This window comes from Diadema antillarum, unplaced genomic scaffold, assembly GCF_040938485.1.
Source record: "Diadema antillarum isolate AM-2024a unplaced genomic scaffold, OU_Dant_1.0 scf00000063, whole genome shotgun sequence".
NCBI lineage: Eukaryota > Metazoa > Echinodermata > Echinoidea > Diadematoida > Diadematidae > Diadema > Diadema antillarum.
In genome coordinates this window covers 4,296,340-4,314,176 of record NW_027270952.1, presented here as the reverse complement: position 1 = coordinate 4,314,176, position 17,837 = coordinate 4,296,340, and the positions used below count along the sequence as shown (strand labels likewise).

At 38.9% G+C, this 17,837-nt stretch overlaps 2 protein-coding genes across 2 annotated transcripts in view; one reads left to right on the top strand and one right to left on the bottom strand.

Moving 5' to 3' along the window:
- Positions 1-233: 233 nt before the first annotated feature.
- Positions 234-16,815, bottom strand: LOC139716227 (large ribosomal subunit protein uL22m-like). The gene is made up of 5 exons (XM_071627791.1): positions 16,402-16,815; positions 9,783-9,848; positions 9,040-9,117; positions 6,498-6,567; positions 234-2,507 (listed from the first exon to the last, which is right to left on the bottom strand). Exons 1-5 carry the CDS (start codon positions 16,717-16,719, stop codon positions 2,299-2,301), a joined length of 741 nt encoding a protein of 246 aa, XP_071483892.1. The 5' UTR covers positions 16,720-16,815; the 3' UTR covers positions 234-2,298.
- Positions 16,816-17,015: 200 nt separating this feature from the next.
- Positions 17,016-17,837, top strand: part of LOC139716226 (kinesin-II 85 kDa subunit-like) — a 62,078-nt gene continuing 61,256 nt past the window's right edge. The window contains exon 1 of the mRNA XM_071627790.1: positions 17,016-17,164. Coding sequence (XP_071483891.1) covers positions 17,159-17,164 — 6 coding nt within the window. The 5' untranslated portion in view covers positions 17,016-17,158. The remainder of the gene's footprint in view (positions 17,165-17,837) is intronic.

Here is a 17,837-nt window from a genome sequence, read left to right as displayed (position 1 = left end):
GAAACACTGTTGGAAGCAGTAATTATGAAGACATACATGTACTGTACTGAATTGCTTGATGTTCATTCCTATCATCCAGATTATTAGACAACACCATCTGATGGGTGCTACACATATGTATATATACATATATGTATCCTGCAAAATTTATGTTCCATCAGATATTGTAAACATGACCAGAGTACCATAGCACATAAACTTTGCAGTTTGGCTAAAAACTCCATTCTGCTGGCGGCAAAAAGACTGTCACATACATGTCCTTGAAATGATCCCTCACAATAAAAGCTCCTCATTCTGGCAAATGTTTCCCAATTTCACAATACAACATGCTGAAATATTATGACCATGTATACATTTTATTCACCGCAAACAGACACAAACATGTGGCCATGTCACACAAATTGGGGCACTGCCAATATGCAAGTGCCTCCCGGCCAGCCCTGTGTCAGATGCATATTAGCATAGCTTGGTGGCGAAGTTGAACCAGGTCTAGGTTGCATCTCACTCACCAGGGCAGCACAAACAGCTTACATACACACAAGAGCTATGAGTCTGGGGCTACTAAATGTATCATGCAGGTACATTGTATGTATCACAATTGCAAAGTACATGTACAAAGCATACCTCTGACTCGGCTTTTGTTTCACGTAACACTGATTTCTACAACTCCAATCGTAAATTCTGAAGATAGAACATTCATCTCTGAATTTTGTGGAAATGAAAGTCCATCAGCTAAAAACATTTTTGAATGAGAGAGGAATTTACTTCCTATGGAAAACGCAAACATGACCACAAATCACTGGCTGCAAACGCAGTTGAAACACACTGCATATAGTACAGCGTTACGGAGCCTTGTGACCAGGATAAGTTAGGGAAGATATACCATGGTAGAGCTAGCTGGAAACTTCACCCAGGTCGCATCTTTCATCCAGGGGTATTTGTGGAGAACTCTTCACTTGTCACTGTGTGACCAGCACCAGCTTCACCTTGGCAACCCACGACCCTAATGGTTGCAAATAATAAAACTCGAAAAACTTCGTAACTCTTTTTACACAAAATTGAAACTGAAGAAACAAGTAGTAATAAACAAAGTTGCAAATGCACACATGATTCCACTGCATCGAGTGTGAAGGAAGATGAGTACTAGACAGCTGGCAGTGACAATGCCACCTATTTATCCCACAGTGCATCTTTGACAGGGCTCGGCAACAATGTTTTGTGCATTGGTAATACTGAGAATTGTCGTGAAGAAGAAGCAGATACCACTTGCTGTGCCATGTACTGGATAACGAGCTCCATTTTTGCTGTAAAAAGCTTTTTGCTGGAATCAAGTGGATCATTCTCCCCAAATTTCATCTAAGATGTCAGTCTACCCCAAAATGCAAGCTCCTTTAGTTCACCCAGCACACTCCCTACTTCATGGCATCACCCAACCATGGCAGTGCACTCACAACTCATGACAGGTTGCATAGTTAACTGAGTTTTCAAATAAACATGTTCACAAAATGACTGCCAATATTCAACAGATTTTATATAACACCTGAAGAGATCCTTGTCACTTGATTGGTTGTTTGACATTGATTATTCGGCCCATTTCACTATGACGTCATCATCCGCGCAATTGTGGCTCCATTTTGCCATGAAATAATACTGGTGAAATATCTGGGTGTACTTTTAAAAAATGGTATATCTCTAGAGCCATTATTGTAGCCAGAAATGGTGATACATCACTGTACAATGTACATGTATTCAAAGTTGGTGGACAAAACAGAAATAAATTGACAATAATTTCCATGAAAATGCTAGTGATGATAGGTCAAAGGTCACTCTACTTTGCTTTAAGATTAAATTCTCCGGGCAGAATTTCAGCTACTAATGTCGATCTTAAATACTATTTGATAAGAAGGATATCGATGGACATGAACAAGCAATGTGCTGAAATGTCAAAGCACAAAGGTCAAGGTTAACAGTCACCAAAACTTTGGTCAAATGTCCTTTCTGGCCATAAAATCCAATCGGCACATGTATTTATAAGTCCAGCTGAAATGTTTGCTAGTGTCACGAGCAAAAAGGGTTTAAAGTCAATCAATGGTCAGTGGTCAAGATCAATTAGCTTCATCAGAACAAAAATAAAGGGTCATGTACTCACTGGCAGACATATTATTATTTGCGTGAGAAGGGGAAAGCATATAAACTGACAGAATGCAGTTCACAGTACATTGAGCATGTGTAATGCATGCACACACAGGTGCAGTTTTCAGCAGTTTGTTGTAGCACTACACATCCAGGAGGGTCACATCAAAGCCCATGAATGATGGTCCTGCTCCTCTTTGACACCAAAAAGTGCCTGGCCTGGTCATAACCTGTGAATGTTGGCTGCTCCGGTGGTGGCCCCTCCTTCAGCTTGATAAAGAGATGGCAATAGACTAAGTCCAGGATACTGGCCCGCCCCTTGGCGTGGTAGCGAATGGCATGTTCATACTTTCCCTTCCCAACAAAAGCGTCCGCTGGGTAGAAAAGTAAAGATGCACATCATTTACTCATGAAGTAATGACATTTTTTGGTTGATGTGTAAGAGTTTCTGGGTACAAAACAAAAACAATCTAGAAATGTCGCTATGGCGACTGACATTCTTCCGCCATTATCGCATTATTCTCCCATAGGTCTGTAGTACATCTTGACAGTGTGAGACAACAGTTTCCAATGACTGGTTAAAACTGAAATTATATATTTGAAAGTGTGATGGCACAGCCCAAACTGTGTTTAGTGTATGTACATTCCTTGAACCAGATTTAATTTGGATGGCTAAATTGTTTCAAAGGGCCATGTATTCAGGAATTTGAGCATTTTCACTTTTTCACTTCTGACCCCATGGCTCGCATCTTTCTTGAAATGATCAGTAACTGGTAATATTCAATTTTCATGACAATACTTCAAAATATTTTCAAAATATGGGAAAATAGTGGCACTTTAACATTACCATTAAACCTTTGACCCCATGGCCTAAGTATTTCCTTTACAGAATCATTGTGCAGTAATGCATGTATATACATACATGCAATTCCATTAAGTGTATGCACTGAATAATTTTCAAGGTATGGCAGAAACTGTGTAATTTCAGTATTCAGCAAATTTGGACCCCTTGACCCTCAAGGGGGGGGGGGGGGGCACCCCTGGATCTGTCATGAACAACTGCAGTCAACAATGTACTTACTAACAGTATTATTTAGCTTCATCACTTCTGGATCTAGAGAAGATTTTTTTATTTTTTTATTTTTTAAGAGATTCCTTAATTTTGGGGGGTACGGGCCCCTGAGGGCGGGGTGGGGCAATGGCACCTATTTGAATATATTGAGATCCTATCCCACTAGGGATGCTACCTGCCAAGTTTGGTGAAAAGTCCATCATGGGGCTTGCAAGGAGAAATGAAAATGTAAAAGGTTTTGCCTGCCGGACACCGGAACAAGGAGTGATCGCAATATCTCACTTGATCCTTCTGCTCAGGTGAGCTAATAATGTTAGGGGAAGATAGAATGAACACACAATGCTCACCAGATCCAAAGACTCGGGTGAGCTAAAAATATGGTGATACCATAATCCTATATTCTTTGATACAGTCAACCTCACGTAAGTCGACATAATCGGGACTGAGAAAAACACGTCGACTTGCGCGAAAGTCGGCTTACGCGTAAGTCCACAAAATGTCGACTTATAAATGAAAACTAATTTCCCCTATACAGAGTGAGATCACCATGCGGATCACTACCCAAATCTTACTCCTTTTGCCGCCAAAACATACCTACTGACATTAACAACAATTATGTTTTAGTTCACGCATAAATCTCGCACGGATTAGTAATGACAACGCACAATTCCCAAATCTCTAGAGAGATTTCGAGAGAGCGGGATCGGAAACCTGGGCCCATTTCTAGACACTGTACGTTTTAAATTTGATTTGAAAAATCAAACGCATATTCCCCAAATTGCATGCAGCTTTGCGATTTAAATTCAAATTCGTTCCTGCGAAGATATGCGTGTGAATTCGTATGATTCTGTCGAGATAACTTTTCAGTGCCGACTGAGTTGAAATATGATGTGTGATTTTCCTTCCCTAAGTCGCCATATTTGTTTTGCTTAAATTTCTATTGCCATACTATGAAAATGAATTGTTCTTGCGCTCCGATTTGCAACATTATTGCTCTGTTCGGTAAAGAAGAAGAAAAAGTTTGTTAATCCGAAAACGACATCTTTCGGATTACTAACCTTCGTAAAAACAAATCTCTTCCCAACGTCGGACTAATTTAACTTGGTCTGAGATTTAAACCTTCGGCATAGCGAACTGTAACAATAATTTGCTACTATATTTTCATTGACATTTCGTGAAGCAGCATGCGTGTCGGTAGTTTGAAACGTGTAAATGTTGCGATGTCTTTCCCCTGCTAGTGCAGACTAAGTTTAGTCATGGCGAAAGTTCCGTTACGAAATAAAAAATAATGCAAGTCTTTTCAATAATGCACTTCCGTATAGATTTTTATGCGTTTAAACGCAGTTTCTAGTTTTCGTACAAAAACCGCAAGTCTTTTCTGCAACGCTCTTGCGTTTTAAATACAGCGTTGCTTGTGATTTGATGGACTTGCATTCGATTTTTAGAATTGCGTTGAAACGCACTTGAGTTTAAGTTTCTTACAATTTTCTAGTTTCGGATGATTATCAAACGCAAGTCTTTTCAGCATTCCGTGGGATTTGATGGACTTGCATTTGATTTCCGGGGTTGCATTTAATTTTTAATTTTGCGTACGAAATAAAGAATGATGCAAGTCTTTTCAACAATAACGCACTTTCGTAGATGTTTAGAGATGCGTTTAAACGCAGCTTCTTATAGTTTCGTACAAAAACTGCAAGTCTTCTCTGCAACGCTCTTGCGTTTAAACACAGCGTTGCGTGTGATTTGATGGACTTGCATTTGATTTTTAGAATTGCGTTTAAAAGCAATTGAGTTTTAAAAAAAAAGTTCCCTGAAATTTTCTAGTTTCGTATGATTATCAAACGCAAGTCTTTTCAGCGTTCCGTGTGATATGATAGACTTGCAATTGTATTTGATTTTCAGAGTTAGGTTTAATTTTTAATTTTGCGTACAAAATAAAAAATGATGCAAGTCTTTTCAACAATAACGCACTTCCGTAGATGTTTAGAGATGCGTTTAAACGCAGCTTCTTATAGTTTCGTACAAAAACTGCAAGTCTTCTCTGCAACGCTCTTGCGTTTAAACACAGCGTTGCGTGTGATTTGATGGACTTGCATTTGATTTTTAGAATCGCGTTTAAAAGCAATTGAGTTTTTTAAAAAAAGTTCCCTAAAATTTTCTAGTTTTGTATGATTATCAAACGCAAGTCTTTTCAGCGTTCCGTGTGATATGATGGACTTGCAATTGTATTTGATTTTCAGTTGCGTTTAATTTTTAATTTTGCGTACGAAATAAAAAATAATGCAAGCCTTTTCAACAATAACGCATCTCCGTAGATGTTAAGAGAAGCTTTTAGACGCAGTTTCTAGTTTCTTACGAAAACCGCAAGTCTTCTCTGCAACGCTCTTGCGTTTGAATACAGCGTTGCGCGTGATTTGATGGACTTCATTTGATTTTTAGAGTTGCGTTTAAACGCAATTGAGTTTCAGGTTCGTACAACTATTTTCTAGTTTCATATTTATTATTATCAAACGCAAGCCTTTTCAGCAACGCACTTGCGTTTATGTGCAATGTTGCATGTGATTTGATACACCTGCATTTGATTTTTAGTTGCATTTAATTACATGTAGTTGCATTTTAATTAATTTTCTAAAAATGGGCCCAGGTTTCTAATACCGTTTCCGAATAATCAACGTAAGAATATTCGGATAAACGGAAACACCTATTTTATGTTCTGATAATGATTCTCTACTAGGACCTATAGGTTTACAAAATTTGTGCGTTTTGAGAATAACGAGAAGAAGAAAAGGGAGAGTGAACTACTTTGGGTACCACATGTAATTCTCCAATGTACTGGTAAATGAGTGTATGCCCTTTCTATTCTGGCGTACAAGACAATGGATGCATGGCGCGTACGCTACCGCGCCGTACACTAGCGAATTACCGAGTAGAAATGCTGCGAATCGGAGCGGGAAAACAATTCTTTTTCAGAGAATGGCGATAATATTTTGAGCGAAAAAATTATGTCGACTTAGACGAGGGAATTAACACGTATTTTAGCTCAGTTGGCACTCAAAAATCAGGTCGACTTACGCGAGTTATCGACTTATAAATGTCGACTAAGACGAAGAAATTTTCAAGGAATAACAAAGGCAAAAATCGGGACTTTTTTATCGTGTCGACGATTAAGCGAGTTGTCGACTTATGCTATGTCGACTTAAGCGAGGTCTACTGTATTTTCAAATATCTTCCTCCATTATTCAAAACTTTACAATATCAACATTACAGCTGTACTTAGATAATAGACTCATACCTATGTGAAGGTTTGACTTGAATTCCACATTGTGATTTTTTACAGCCGCCTCTTGTGCTTCCAATAAAACCTGTTGGAAAATAAGAAGAATGTGACCATCCTCTCCTGACTTCTACTTACACACTCTCACAACATCATCACCCTGCACAGAATATTGCAACGCACCAGTGATGTTTTGAGAAATCAAGTTTGCAATAAGGCAAGAAAATACCCTTGGAATAGATAATTCAGGACTTACATAAGTCAATATTTCATGGTCATCACTTTTTGGCATGTATTTCCTAACACAATATGATTACTCTGGGCTAAAATAAATATTGGTCATATATTTCTTTAATAACTACTCAAGAAGAAGTGTAAAAGATGTAAAAAGTCCCCATTGAGTGGTCATTGCTCAAAACATCAAATATGTGTCTCAAGTAATTTCAATTTTGCTATCACTAAAAGACACTTATAGTCCACAATAAGGAACTGAATGACAGTGACAGAACGACTGCAGAACAGAAGCAAGATAAATATTGATGCACTGTGTGTGAGTGTGAAAGTGCACACATCTCATTTATGATAAACTTAAATTACAGTCAACCTCATTTACCTGCTACCTCAACATCAGATTAGCTGAATATCACTTATCTTGATGCAAAACAGAAGTAAAAGTATTCCTTGTTATTTCCTCTTATCAAACACTTTATGAGTAAGCTTTTAAGGTGAAATAACTTGAAGTTTGGTTATCTCAATATGTAATCCTCAGTCCCATCTATACTTATTATTTTTTTTCCATATTTTACTCAGAGCAAATGCCAACATTGCTCAGCTATTCCAAGACAAACAATTATACCAAGATCAAGCATGTGTGGGTGTTATACATTTTTTCATACTTTATGATAAATACCTAACAGATCAGAATGATTGTACATCCAATGCAAATATACTGTATGTCTACACGTAAGAAAAATACCCCCATACCTACATGTACATACAGCACATGAATCTACACTATGCATATATACCATGTACTGTACAGATATATAAATATATATATATATATATAAGAAGAAGAGTCTCAAGTACGCAATGGATCCAACGATTACACAATTTTTTATTACAAAATTTTTGGTCTGCCTCAGACCTTCGTCAGTGCAAAGACAATGATGGACATTGTCCATCATTGTCTTTGCACTGACGAAGGTCTGAGGCAGACCGTTAATTTTGTAATAAAAAATTTTGTAATTGTTGGATCCATGGCGTACTTGAGACTCTTTCTTCTAATAATTACAACAGTCGAAGTCCAACACGTAGAAAATTCCAAGATATATATATATATATATATATATATATTCCATTGCATATTAACAAAATACATTTATACAGTACAAAACTGTACAGACCTACGTGTATACAATGTGACCCCGCCACGACAAAAGGATCCGAAAGTCGCTGAAGGCTGAGCCGGGGAAATCGAGTTTGAAGTCAGATCATTAAATCGGTCAAAACCATCAAATTCCTGTTTTTGGCATAATTTTGTAGTCTAATGTTTTGTCTATCATCTGCCAAAATGTTGAAGCTAAATGAGCAAAGGAAAGGCAAGAAATTAGTGTTTTTCTGAGCCATAATTTTCTGACTTTCAACGGGATAGAAATATGTCGCAAGATTTGGAATTAGTGCTGCTGATAGACCCTGCCCCCTAGCAACGAGGGAGCGATCTTATTGGTTTGTACATGGAATCATGGTTACTGATTGGTCGTGCGTAGACCACTGGTGCTAAGCTTGAATGAACATCGCAGAGGTTGCTAGGAGCATACCTTCTATTTTGTCAAGAGTTGAAATCTGCCTTACCTCCCCTTGATCACGATTGTGTCAGAAGGAAAACTTTGAAGGTGTTTTCTCGAAACGCTGGTTTCTTAGACCACTCAACATAATCTCATTTCAAGGTAGTAAAGTGAAGTTAAAGTAATGTACCTGTAATCTACAGTATGCCCCCCCCCCCCAAAAAAAAATACAATCAGATTTTCACATTGATAACTCTCAATATGATTAAATTGTCTTAATGCCACTTCACGGTGTTGAAATATAACATCTTAGCTCTATTTTGCAGAAAACCCCATTCAATTTGGTCAAGTGGTCACACAGAAATGTGGATCGCTAAGCATGTCATGGGTTTGATTATTTCAAGTTTAGCACTTGGATGATCTTGGAACTGCATAAACGTGTGAACACAATGGACAAAACTTGGAGGGAAGGGATTCCTGACATGCTCTACAAAACTCTTCATTTCTCTTTGACCACTGAAGCAAATGGAATGGGGTTTTCTTGAAGATGTGGGCAATAAGTTATAGTTTCATACCCTGCGGAGAATCCCGTTGTATTTTTTTGTTTTTTGTTTTTGTTTTTTGTTTTTTGGTGGGGGGGGGGGAACATGCAGTACAAGTATCATGGTATGAACTAAATCATTGAATAGCATCATTGATGAAGGTACTCAAAATCACAACATGAATAATTATGGTATGTGATATCCTGAAAATTTGAGGGATAACAATCCAACCTCTCTTGCTATCTTTGCTCCTTTCTTGTTCACATGTTCAAGCTGGTTAAGTGCATCATCGATCATCATTCCCTTAATCTGGGGTAAGAAAAAACAAGACAGCAACAGAAATATTCACAAGAACGTGATGTTTTATGGCTCATAATAAGTGCAAAATGCTACACCCAGCTTTCAATTTGTTGCATTTATGAGAAAAATGAAAGGGAAATCAATAAATAGAAACAGATGTCATTTGCACTGACATGCATTTCAAAACTAATGAAATTCATTTGTGTAAACTTGTATTATGAACCTCATACATACATTAGGCTGAAATGCATCAAATCACGTAAAATGATTTTCAGGTTAAATAGTTTTACACCTGACCTCAAGCTCAACATTATCAAACTGAAATGCTCTCTCATAAATTCATCCAAATTCATAGATGAGTGTGATTGATTCCTTTCCATACATTACATAATACTACTTTTTACATTCATTTCCTCCTAGCTCAACCTAGAACTGATTCAACAACTTGCAACAAAATGTAGCAATCAAGCAAATACAAAAATTCAAGCATATAAAAACACTGATTTACATGTAGCTAGTTTTAACCCATTGAGGACGAGTCCAGAGTACACTTGGGCAGGGGTCTAGATCGGAAATGCATGATATAGCAAAACAAGTCCGTCCTCAGTGGGTTAATGAATAGTGCAACATCAGAATATTGAGAATGAATTTAAAGACATCATGAACATACTTACAAAGGTGGTGATGTACCACATCTTTCTCTGGCTGTATTTGATATCTCTCCTGGCATAGTGTACTTCCTAATGATTGAAAGGCGAGAAACATACATTGTACCGACATGTTAAGTTAGAAAACATGCCACAAAAATTCATCTTTATGTGTTATTCCAGTGAACCAGAGTTCAATGATATGAAAAAGAAAAATGTTGGTTGGACACACTATGTTTTACTTCCATGAAAACATGGATGTGATGTTTGTTTGCATGGAGGAACTACCTAGATTATCAAATGAACAATATTACACTTTGCAGGTCCTATACCATATGAATACTCATCAGACATCCAGCTAGATCAAATACAAAGTATGTACAGTAATATAAAGGTACATTATAGTTAGGACTTTAAAGTTTAAACTCACCTTTGAAACATTGATTTAATGTTAAGATAAGTTACTGGCCAACACTGTACCCTGTTATAACAAACACTGACTGTAAGCTACATTGTATCACTGTTGCAGGAAGATTTTCCTCTCTGATCTTTATTAGAACTTGCATGTGTATAGTACAATCCGTAGTAGTACAAGTTACTTGATGTGTATATATATACTGGTAAGCTGATTTTTGGAAATGCCATACAATTTTGAGAAGATTTCAAAGCAAACCACCCATAATTTGACCACCTGCTACATGTAAAACCTGTGCTTTTGCATGTGGTCAAATTTTGGCATGGGAGGTCGAACCTTGGTGCAGGTTTTTTAAACTGTTACTATTTCTCTTACTTGCTGATTTGTTAAAAAGAAGATTGAAATAAATGTGTGTGTGTGTGTGGGGGGGGGGGGAATTGACATTGTACATTGTATGCTAAAATCAAGGACACATTAGCAGGCACATATACATGTGGGTCTAATCAAATATCTTGTACATTATTCACACACAAGCAAAACAGACAAAATATTTGGGCTTTTCCTGATTTTAAAATAAAAAGATTGTCCCAAAATATGATGACTTTTTTTTTTCAGGAGTTGTGAGAAAAAGCTTGCCTGGGCAGGGGTGTCATTTGTGCTTGACCAAAAAATCAGTTTGTATGACTGTATTTCATCATTGGGGAAATGTTTCATGGAGACGACTAGCATGACTAATGAGCATGAGCTGAAAGAGACCCCTGAACTAAGGCATGACTATACTACCTGATGTATGAGCCTCGAGACAGCAGCCTTTTCTTCTTCTTTATTTAATATTCAAAGGGCTAGTTCTTAGCCTATCAAGAAGACGCTCTTGCGTGGGTACAGTTATAGGTAGATCTAGGCGGGCCATTGCAGTTCCACTGGGCAGGTTAGCACCCCGAACCTGATCCAGGGGTGGTATTCTGAACACCGTTTTATCTCTGTTGTAACTTGTGTTGTAACTTGTGTTGTAAGTCTGTGAGTTACAACACCGCTAAAACAGTTGTAAATCGGTATTCTGAAAACTGTTTTAACGGTGTTGTAAGTCATGATAACCACGCCCATCGCAATAATCATATCCAATAGGAAATATTGTTATAAGTAGCATCTAAGACATTTCAACCAATAAGATTGCTCCCTTGGGCAACTGCGCCTTGCTTAACTCCGCGCGTTTTAACAAGCGCTCTTTCTCTGGCGTGCGCTCAAATGGGACAATGGCATGCGCAGGTAAAGAGAGCCAGAGATAAAGTAAAGTTATAACAAAAGCTTGATCATTATGCCTTCTTACCGGTTTTGCCGTATAGTTGGTGCGGTAGGGGATTCGCAAAGCTATCTCAGATTGAGTCTTTTTATTTGAAATTTTGTTTAAAAAATAAGAAGATATCTGGCGTTTATAAGAGGAACCCAGATTGTTTATGGGGAACTAGACGCTTCTAAATTAAGTTAAGCCCTTGCAATACCATGTTATTCTTATTATTAGTAGCAGTAGTAGTAGAAGTATTAGTATTATTGTTGTTGTTGTTGTTGTTGTCACTTTCACAAGATATCTCTTGGAGATCAATATCACGTCAAATTCCGTATGGAACCTTAGACTTCTAATACTTTTCTCAGGATTCGCGCCATCCCCAGAAATAAACATTTTTGAAACACCCAAAGGTACTGATAATGAATTCTTATTGGTGAAGATAGTGAAATCATATAAAACTGTTTAATATTTTGAAAGATATTTTTTAAATGAATAGTGCTTAAAACAAACTGCAGACGGTGCCGGTAACCTTTCTGTTCATGTGTTTGTGTTTTTATCTGTATGTGCATAATTACAGTATGCTACGCGTATGTATACTTGCAATGTTACTGTTACCAAATTTTGTATTGTGGAATGAGTTTACATTTTGTCAAACTGCTATATCTTTTGCCTTTCTGTACATACATTGTTTTTATTTTTTGTATAACTTTCTTATTTTGAACTTGCATACCACACTACTGAGTAGATGAATTATCTCACTATCTAACATAAGTTAGAGCGAAAGTTACAACGGAGTTAAAACACCTTCCACCCTGTTTTATCTCAGAAGCATAAATTTGCACGGGGCATGACTTACAACAGAAGATAAAACAGTTTTCAGAATACCGTGTAATCTAATGGGTGTTCAGGTTTGCGCCCACTGTTACGCGCGTGCGCATACCCTAAAACAATGGTATACGCAGGCAAAGAGTGCGCAAGATAAAACACAAGTTACAACAGAAGTTACAACAGAGATAAAACGGTGTTCAGAATACCGATCTGTTACAACAGACTTACAACAGAGATAAAACAGTCTCAGAATACCACCCCAGCTCTTTACGACACGATGAATGAGTCAAGTGGAATATTTGATGTGCATGGGTTGGTTGTGATTCTCTCACAACAAAACATGACTTTCAGAGTATGGTGAACGAGAAAAAAAGGACGATATTCATAAACAAGGTGATTTATACATTTCTGGAAAGCTTAAGTCTCTAGGAATATGAATAATCAACTTTCAGAAGGTAAATACGTCTCTAAATGGAGAGATGGTGTTTTGAGACCCTTTTTAGACCACCTGAACCCGATCTGACGGCGAAATTTTGGTGACCAAAATTATGACGTCATGAAATGAACGAATCAGCCCTGCTTTGATGCACTGTGCTGTGCACTCCATCCACACAGTGGGCTCCGTCTATGGAAGGCCGTTGCGGACATTTCGTTTACCTTTGGGGTATACCTACGGAAACAGGCATACGTATGCAACTGCCTTTAGCAAACGTTTGCTAATTGACCAATCAGCGAGTGTTGTTTGGCAAACGTTTGCACGGGGCGATAGCATACGTTTGCAAGTTTTTTCGTTAGCAAACGTATGCCGTTTTTATACGTATGCGCAGAATGCCAGTAAATTGATTTTCAAGGCAACCAATGAAGTTACAGACTGTAGCTGTTAGAACCAGCTGATCAGCTCAATACGGCTCAGTACTGCTCAGATCAGCTCAGTATGGCCAATAAAACTCAAGTGGAAAAGAATTGCGGTTAAGTGCAAAAGTTTCCAAAAAAATCTTCAGCTCATTGAAGAAGGCAGATTTAACCATGTTCCAGTTGAGGAACTAACAAGGTACGGTGTGAGATTTCCATGTACACATATACGTACACTTAGTACCTCCTTGCTCAGATCAGGCATGAGTACCTACCGTGCACACCAGTAGACACACACGCAACATACACACTTTATACAAATGCATATTAAACGAACTAGGAAGTACCTGATTTGTTGATCAATTGCATACATATGCGCAGTAAATTAACATACAGTTGTACATATGGAATGGGGCATACATATAATAGATAACATGCAAACGTTTGCTAAACAATACTTGCTGACTGGTCAATTAGCAAACGTTTGCTAAAGGCAGTTGCATACGTACAGATCGTATGCCCATTTCCATACGAATGCCCCAAACGAATTATGTCCGCAACGGCCTTCCATATCTGTCGCCTCTCTCTCGCTTCTTCTACCACCCCGACTTTTGCCACTGTCACTATCAGTGTCATTGTCACTGTCATCACTCAATTCACTCTCGATGTCAAACTCAAAGTCTTTCCGTACAATATAAGGTAAAAATTGGACGTTTTAATGTCTCAGCCAAGAAAGCAGATGCAACTTAAGACAGGCCAGATATTGCATCTGCTCACCAAGAAATATGTGCTTTATGAATGGCGGCCTCGATGTCCCGCTGCACTCATAAAGGGTTTTGTTCATTTCATGACGTCATATTTTAGGGCTCGAAAAAGACGGCTGTTCCGGAGCGAAAATCGGTGAAGTAAATCAGTCAGTTTTAACTCGTGATTTCTCAGTGGCGCGAATATCTTTTTGAGTCACATTAAAAATCTGTTTTTGGAGACATTTCCCTCTTCTTTGACACCTTCTTTTATATGATTTTCTTCATTTTAATGTCTCGTTCACCATACTTTAATGTCCTATCCACAGGACAGTGTTTTTGCCTCTAATCTTATCAGGATGACAGAATGATTACACAGTCAATAATTTACACACAACACTGCTTCATAAAGATAAACTTGGGAATCGAACCAACGTCAAGTAACGTGCCCATGTTTGGTACACTTAATGGTTTTCGTGCTATAGTTCCAAAATACAAAGTTGTAGATGAAGTCTTGAGTGTATCTTTTGGAACATTGTGTGTCGATATAATGACATTCTTAATGCATATATCAAAGTTTGCAAAAATTGTATTTTATGTTACCTTCTTTGGTGCCATGTTTGGTATTAAAAGCATGTCCTTGATTGGTACACACACACGATTTGTAACACTGTAATACAACTTCATTCATTTGCGCACGTCAACATTATCACCCATAAGAATCATGTAGCTGTACAAATCATGGCACAGTGCTGTCTGGATGGGAGGCAAGGCTGACAGTAAATACATTTTGCATGTAAATATCTCCTTGAGAGCTCGCTAGTCATTTGTAATCTGGCTGCTGTTAACTGAGCATCACGACCAACTTCACTTGCACAAAAGACGACTATTCATCATTCAGTGCGCGACAACCGGTAAAGAGCGGTCCAATATGGGAACTGCGTCGAAAGTTAATGCGCCTGCTAATTTCCAGCTTGAAATCTAGTTTGGCTTGAGGTCATGAAGATCAAAAGCTTTTTGTGAAGCTTTTTAGGTCCTACTGGTCTTTGTTGCCCTGTTTAAAAACTTTACTGTGAATTTCAAGAGGTAACAGGCTGCATCTTTCAAACATGATATAGATCTACATACACAGCTATGAATCCTTCATTAGCTTCAGTTTGTCAAAGAATACTAGGCTGTAGTATTACTGTACCAATCATGGCACTGTACCAATCACGAGCTCGTTTTAAATACTCTCATTTCATTTGGATTGGGGTGGCAGTAGCATAGCCCAACCAGTAGACAGAAAGATCTGTCTGTCCAGAGGAGCCTTTTATTTTTGTGACATTATCGCTCTAGATCCGTGAAGCCAGACGCAGTCTCCGCAGAACATATCCCCGACGACCAGATACAGACCGATCTTTCGGTCAACCCAACTAGGCCCCGTGCAACACTTGTGTGTAAAACAGCGACAGCGACAGGGCTGTGCTGTGCATAGTTAGGGTGGCAGTAACTATGAACAGCAGCCCCATACGCATAGCGTAATGGGGCTGCGCACTGTAACATACAGGATCATGACAGAGTAGTATAGCGGACAAATATCAACTTAAAATCGAAAAATTTCTTCAATTTGAAGACTTACCAGTAAAGTTGAAGTATTGACAACAGGGTTCGTGCAACGTTTAGATCTGCCAATACTATAGTCCCTTTCTGTTCGAATTGATGACTTAATATGACTCGGTCCAGAGGAACCTGGGAGAGCTACACTGAATTGACTGCCAGCACATGCACACACATCACATGCGTACAAACCTAAATCCATTGAGTCTGTGTGCGCATGCGCTGGCTGTCAGTGTAGTTCTCCAAAGTGTACAGTGTAGTTCAGTGTAGTTCTCCAAAGTTCCTCTGGATCGAGTCACATTAAGTCATCAATTTAAAGAAAAAGGGACGATTGGCAGAACTAAACGTTGCACGAACCCTACTGGTAAGTCTTCAAATTGAAGAAATTTTTCGATTTTAAGTTGATATTTGTCCGCTATACTACTCTGTCATGATCGTGAATGCTACAGTGCGCAGCCCCATTACGCTATGCGTATGGGGCTGCTGGTCGTAGTTAGGGTGGCAGTAACTGCGACCAGCCTGAAAGTAAATACTGTCTGTAAAACGAGGACTTTTCACGTGCATTTTAATTTCGCGAATTTCGCGAGCGCCAAGATTCGCGAAATTAAAATGCACGCGAAAGTTCTTGTCTACATTATATGCATTGAATGCCAGTGGCAGTTCGCGAAAATTTCATGCCGCAAAAAAGGCCGACGGCTCCAATTCGCGAAAAATTCATGCCGCGAATATATCATGTTTTACAGTAAACTAACAGTATAACTGTATTTACTAGGAGCGCCCTAGGGTTGGGTGGTACTGTAGTACATAGTAGACGCGACGCACTACTGTATCTTACTGACTGACAGAGCTGGAGCCAATGGCAATGCAATTGAATAATATAATTTGCCAAATCACCGCCCTCGAATTCTTCCGAATTCTACTTACAGCAGGTCGCCTTGGTTCACCTGGTTTCTGAGGTGGGTACACAGTTTTATTCTTGGATTCCCAAGCTGACGTGTTTGCACTGGTATGGAAGGATAACCTCTGGGAATTACACAAATCCGCACCAGTTAGGTCTAATCCGAGGCCACGCATAGACTCAGTTGTAGAAGCAGTCACGCTGTTTGATATGATCCAACACGGATTAAATACATACGGGACTACGGAGGGTTTTCCATACGTCGCCAAATATGCTTTGTTGGCTGACATCATCTTGCCAAGTAACGAAAGTCTACGTATTCTGAGAAAATTCAGAGATGACATCTTATAGATTTGAACACTAAACTTTGGAAAGAAAGCAAGTTCAGGTAAATTTATTTCAATAGTTTGCCGACTCTCGGTCCTTCCCAGTCGTGCGATCCCTCGTACGGTGGGGGTTGTAGATCCTTGTAGCTTGTAGCACAGAACTCTAGTTCTCGTGGGTTGTAGTGTGTTTGCTGCCCCCAACGTAAATTAATACAACCAACCCGCATACCTAGTACCTAGTACCTACCTACCTGCCTGTACCGAACTACTAGTAGTGTACCAATCGACCGCAGCTAGCTAGCTAACGTTTTATAGGGTGTAACGTTAGCTCACTACACGCTCCCTGAGCTGAGGTCTGGCCTGGCATGATTGCTGGCATCGATGTTGTCACCAAATTTGTCACGAATTTTCATCTTCATGTGCAAGTGAGCCAACGGACATCGTAGACTACACAAGAATGCCGGTAATTTAATGTGAACTAATCTTTGCGTGCATCATAGTGTGGGTGTCTATAAAATTAGTACAACTAACACTAGACTAGTTCTAGTCTAGTAACACTAACAGTAAATACAAGTAAATTAACTGTGGAAAAGTGAGCAAAGAAAATGGGATTCCAACGGGATTCGAACCCGAGACCTCCGGATTGCTAGACCGGTGCTCTACCGACTGAGCTATAGAAAGCCCTAGTACAGTGTTCGTCCCAGAAACCCTTAATTCTCAATGCTCGGGTGGTCAGAAGCTATAGCAGTGTGTTTGTGTGTAACACACACGCACACATTTGAACCTGGCATAAACCCGAAGGATAATTCAACTTGGGGATAAATGCGAGGGATCACCGAAGTGATGCAGCTTTTTGAGTTTGTAACAAATAAAGACAGAATAAACTGACCAGAAAGAATATAAATTATTAGTGGAAAATTAACTGTTACTAACGTAATAGTGTAACGTTAGTGTTTAATTAGCCCGACCAGACGCTGTTACGCTATGCGACGTACCATGTACAGCGACTGGGCTGTGTATAGTTAGTGTTTAATAGGCCTACTAACGTTAGTAAGACAGAAACAGGTAAATTTTATCATGATTAGGATCCAGATTAGGCTCTAGATCTAACAACTTACGTCTAACGTAAGGCCTAC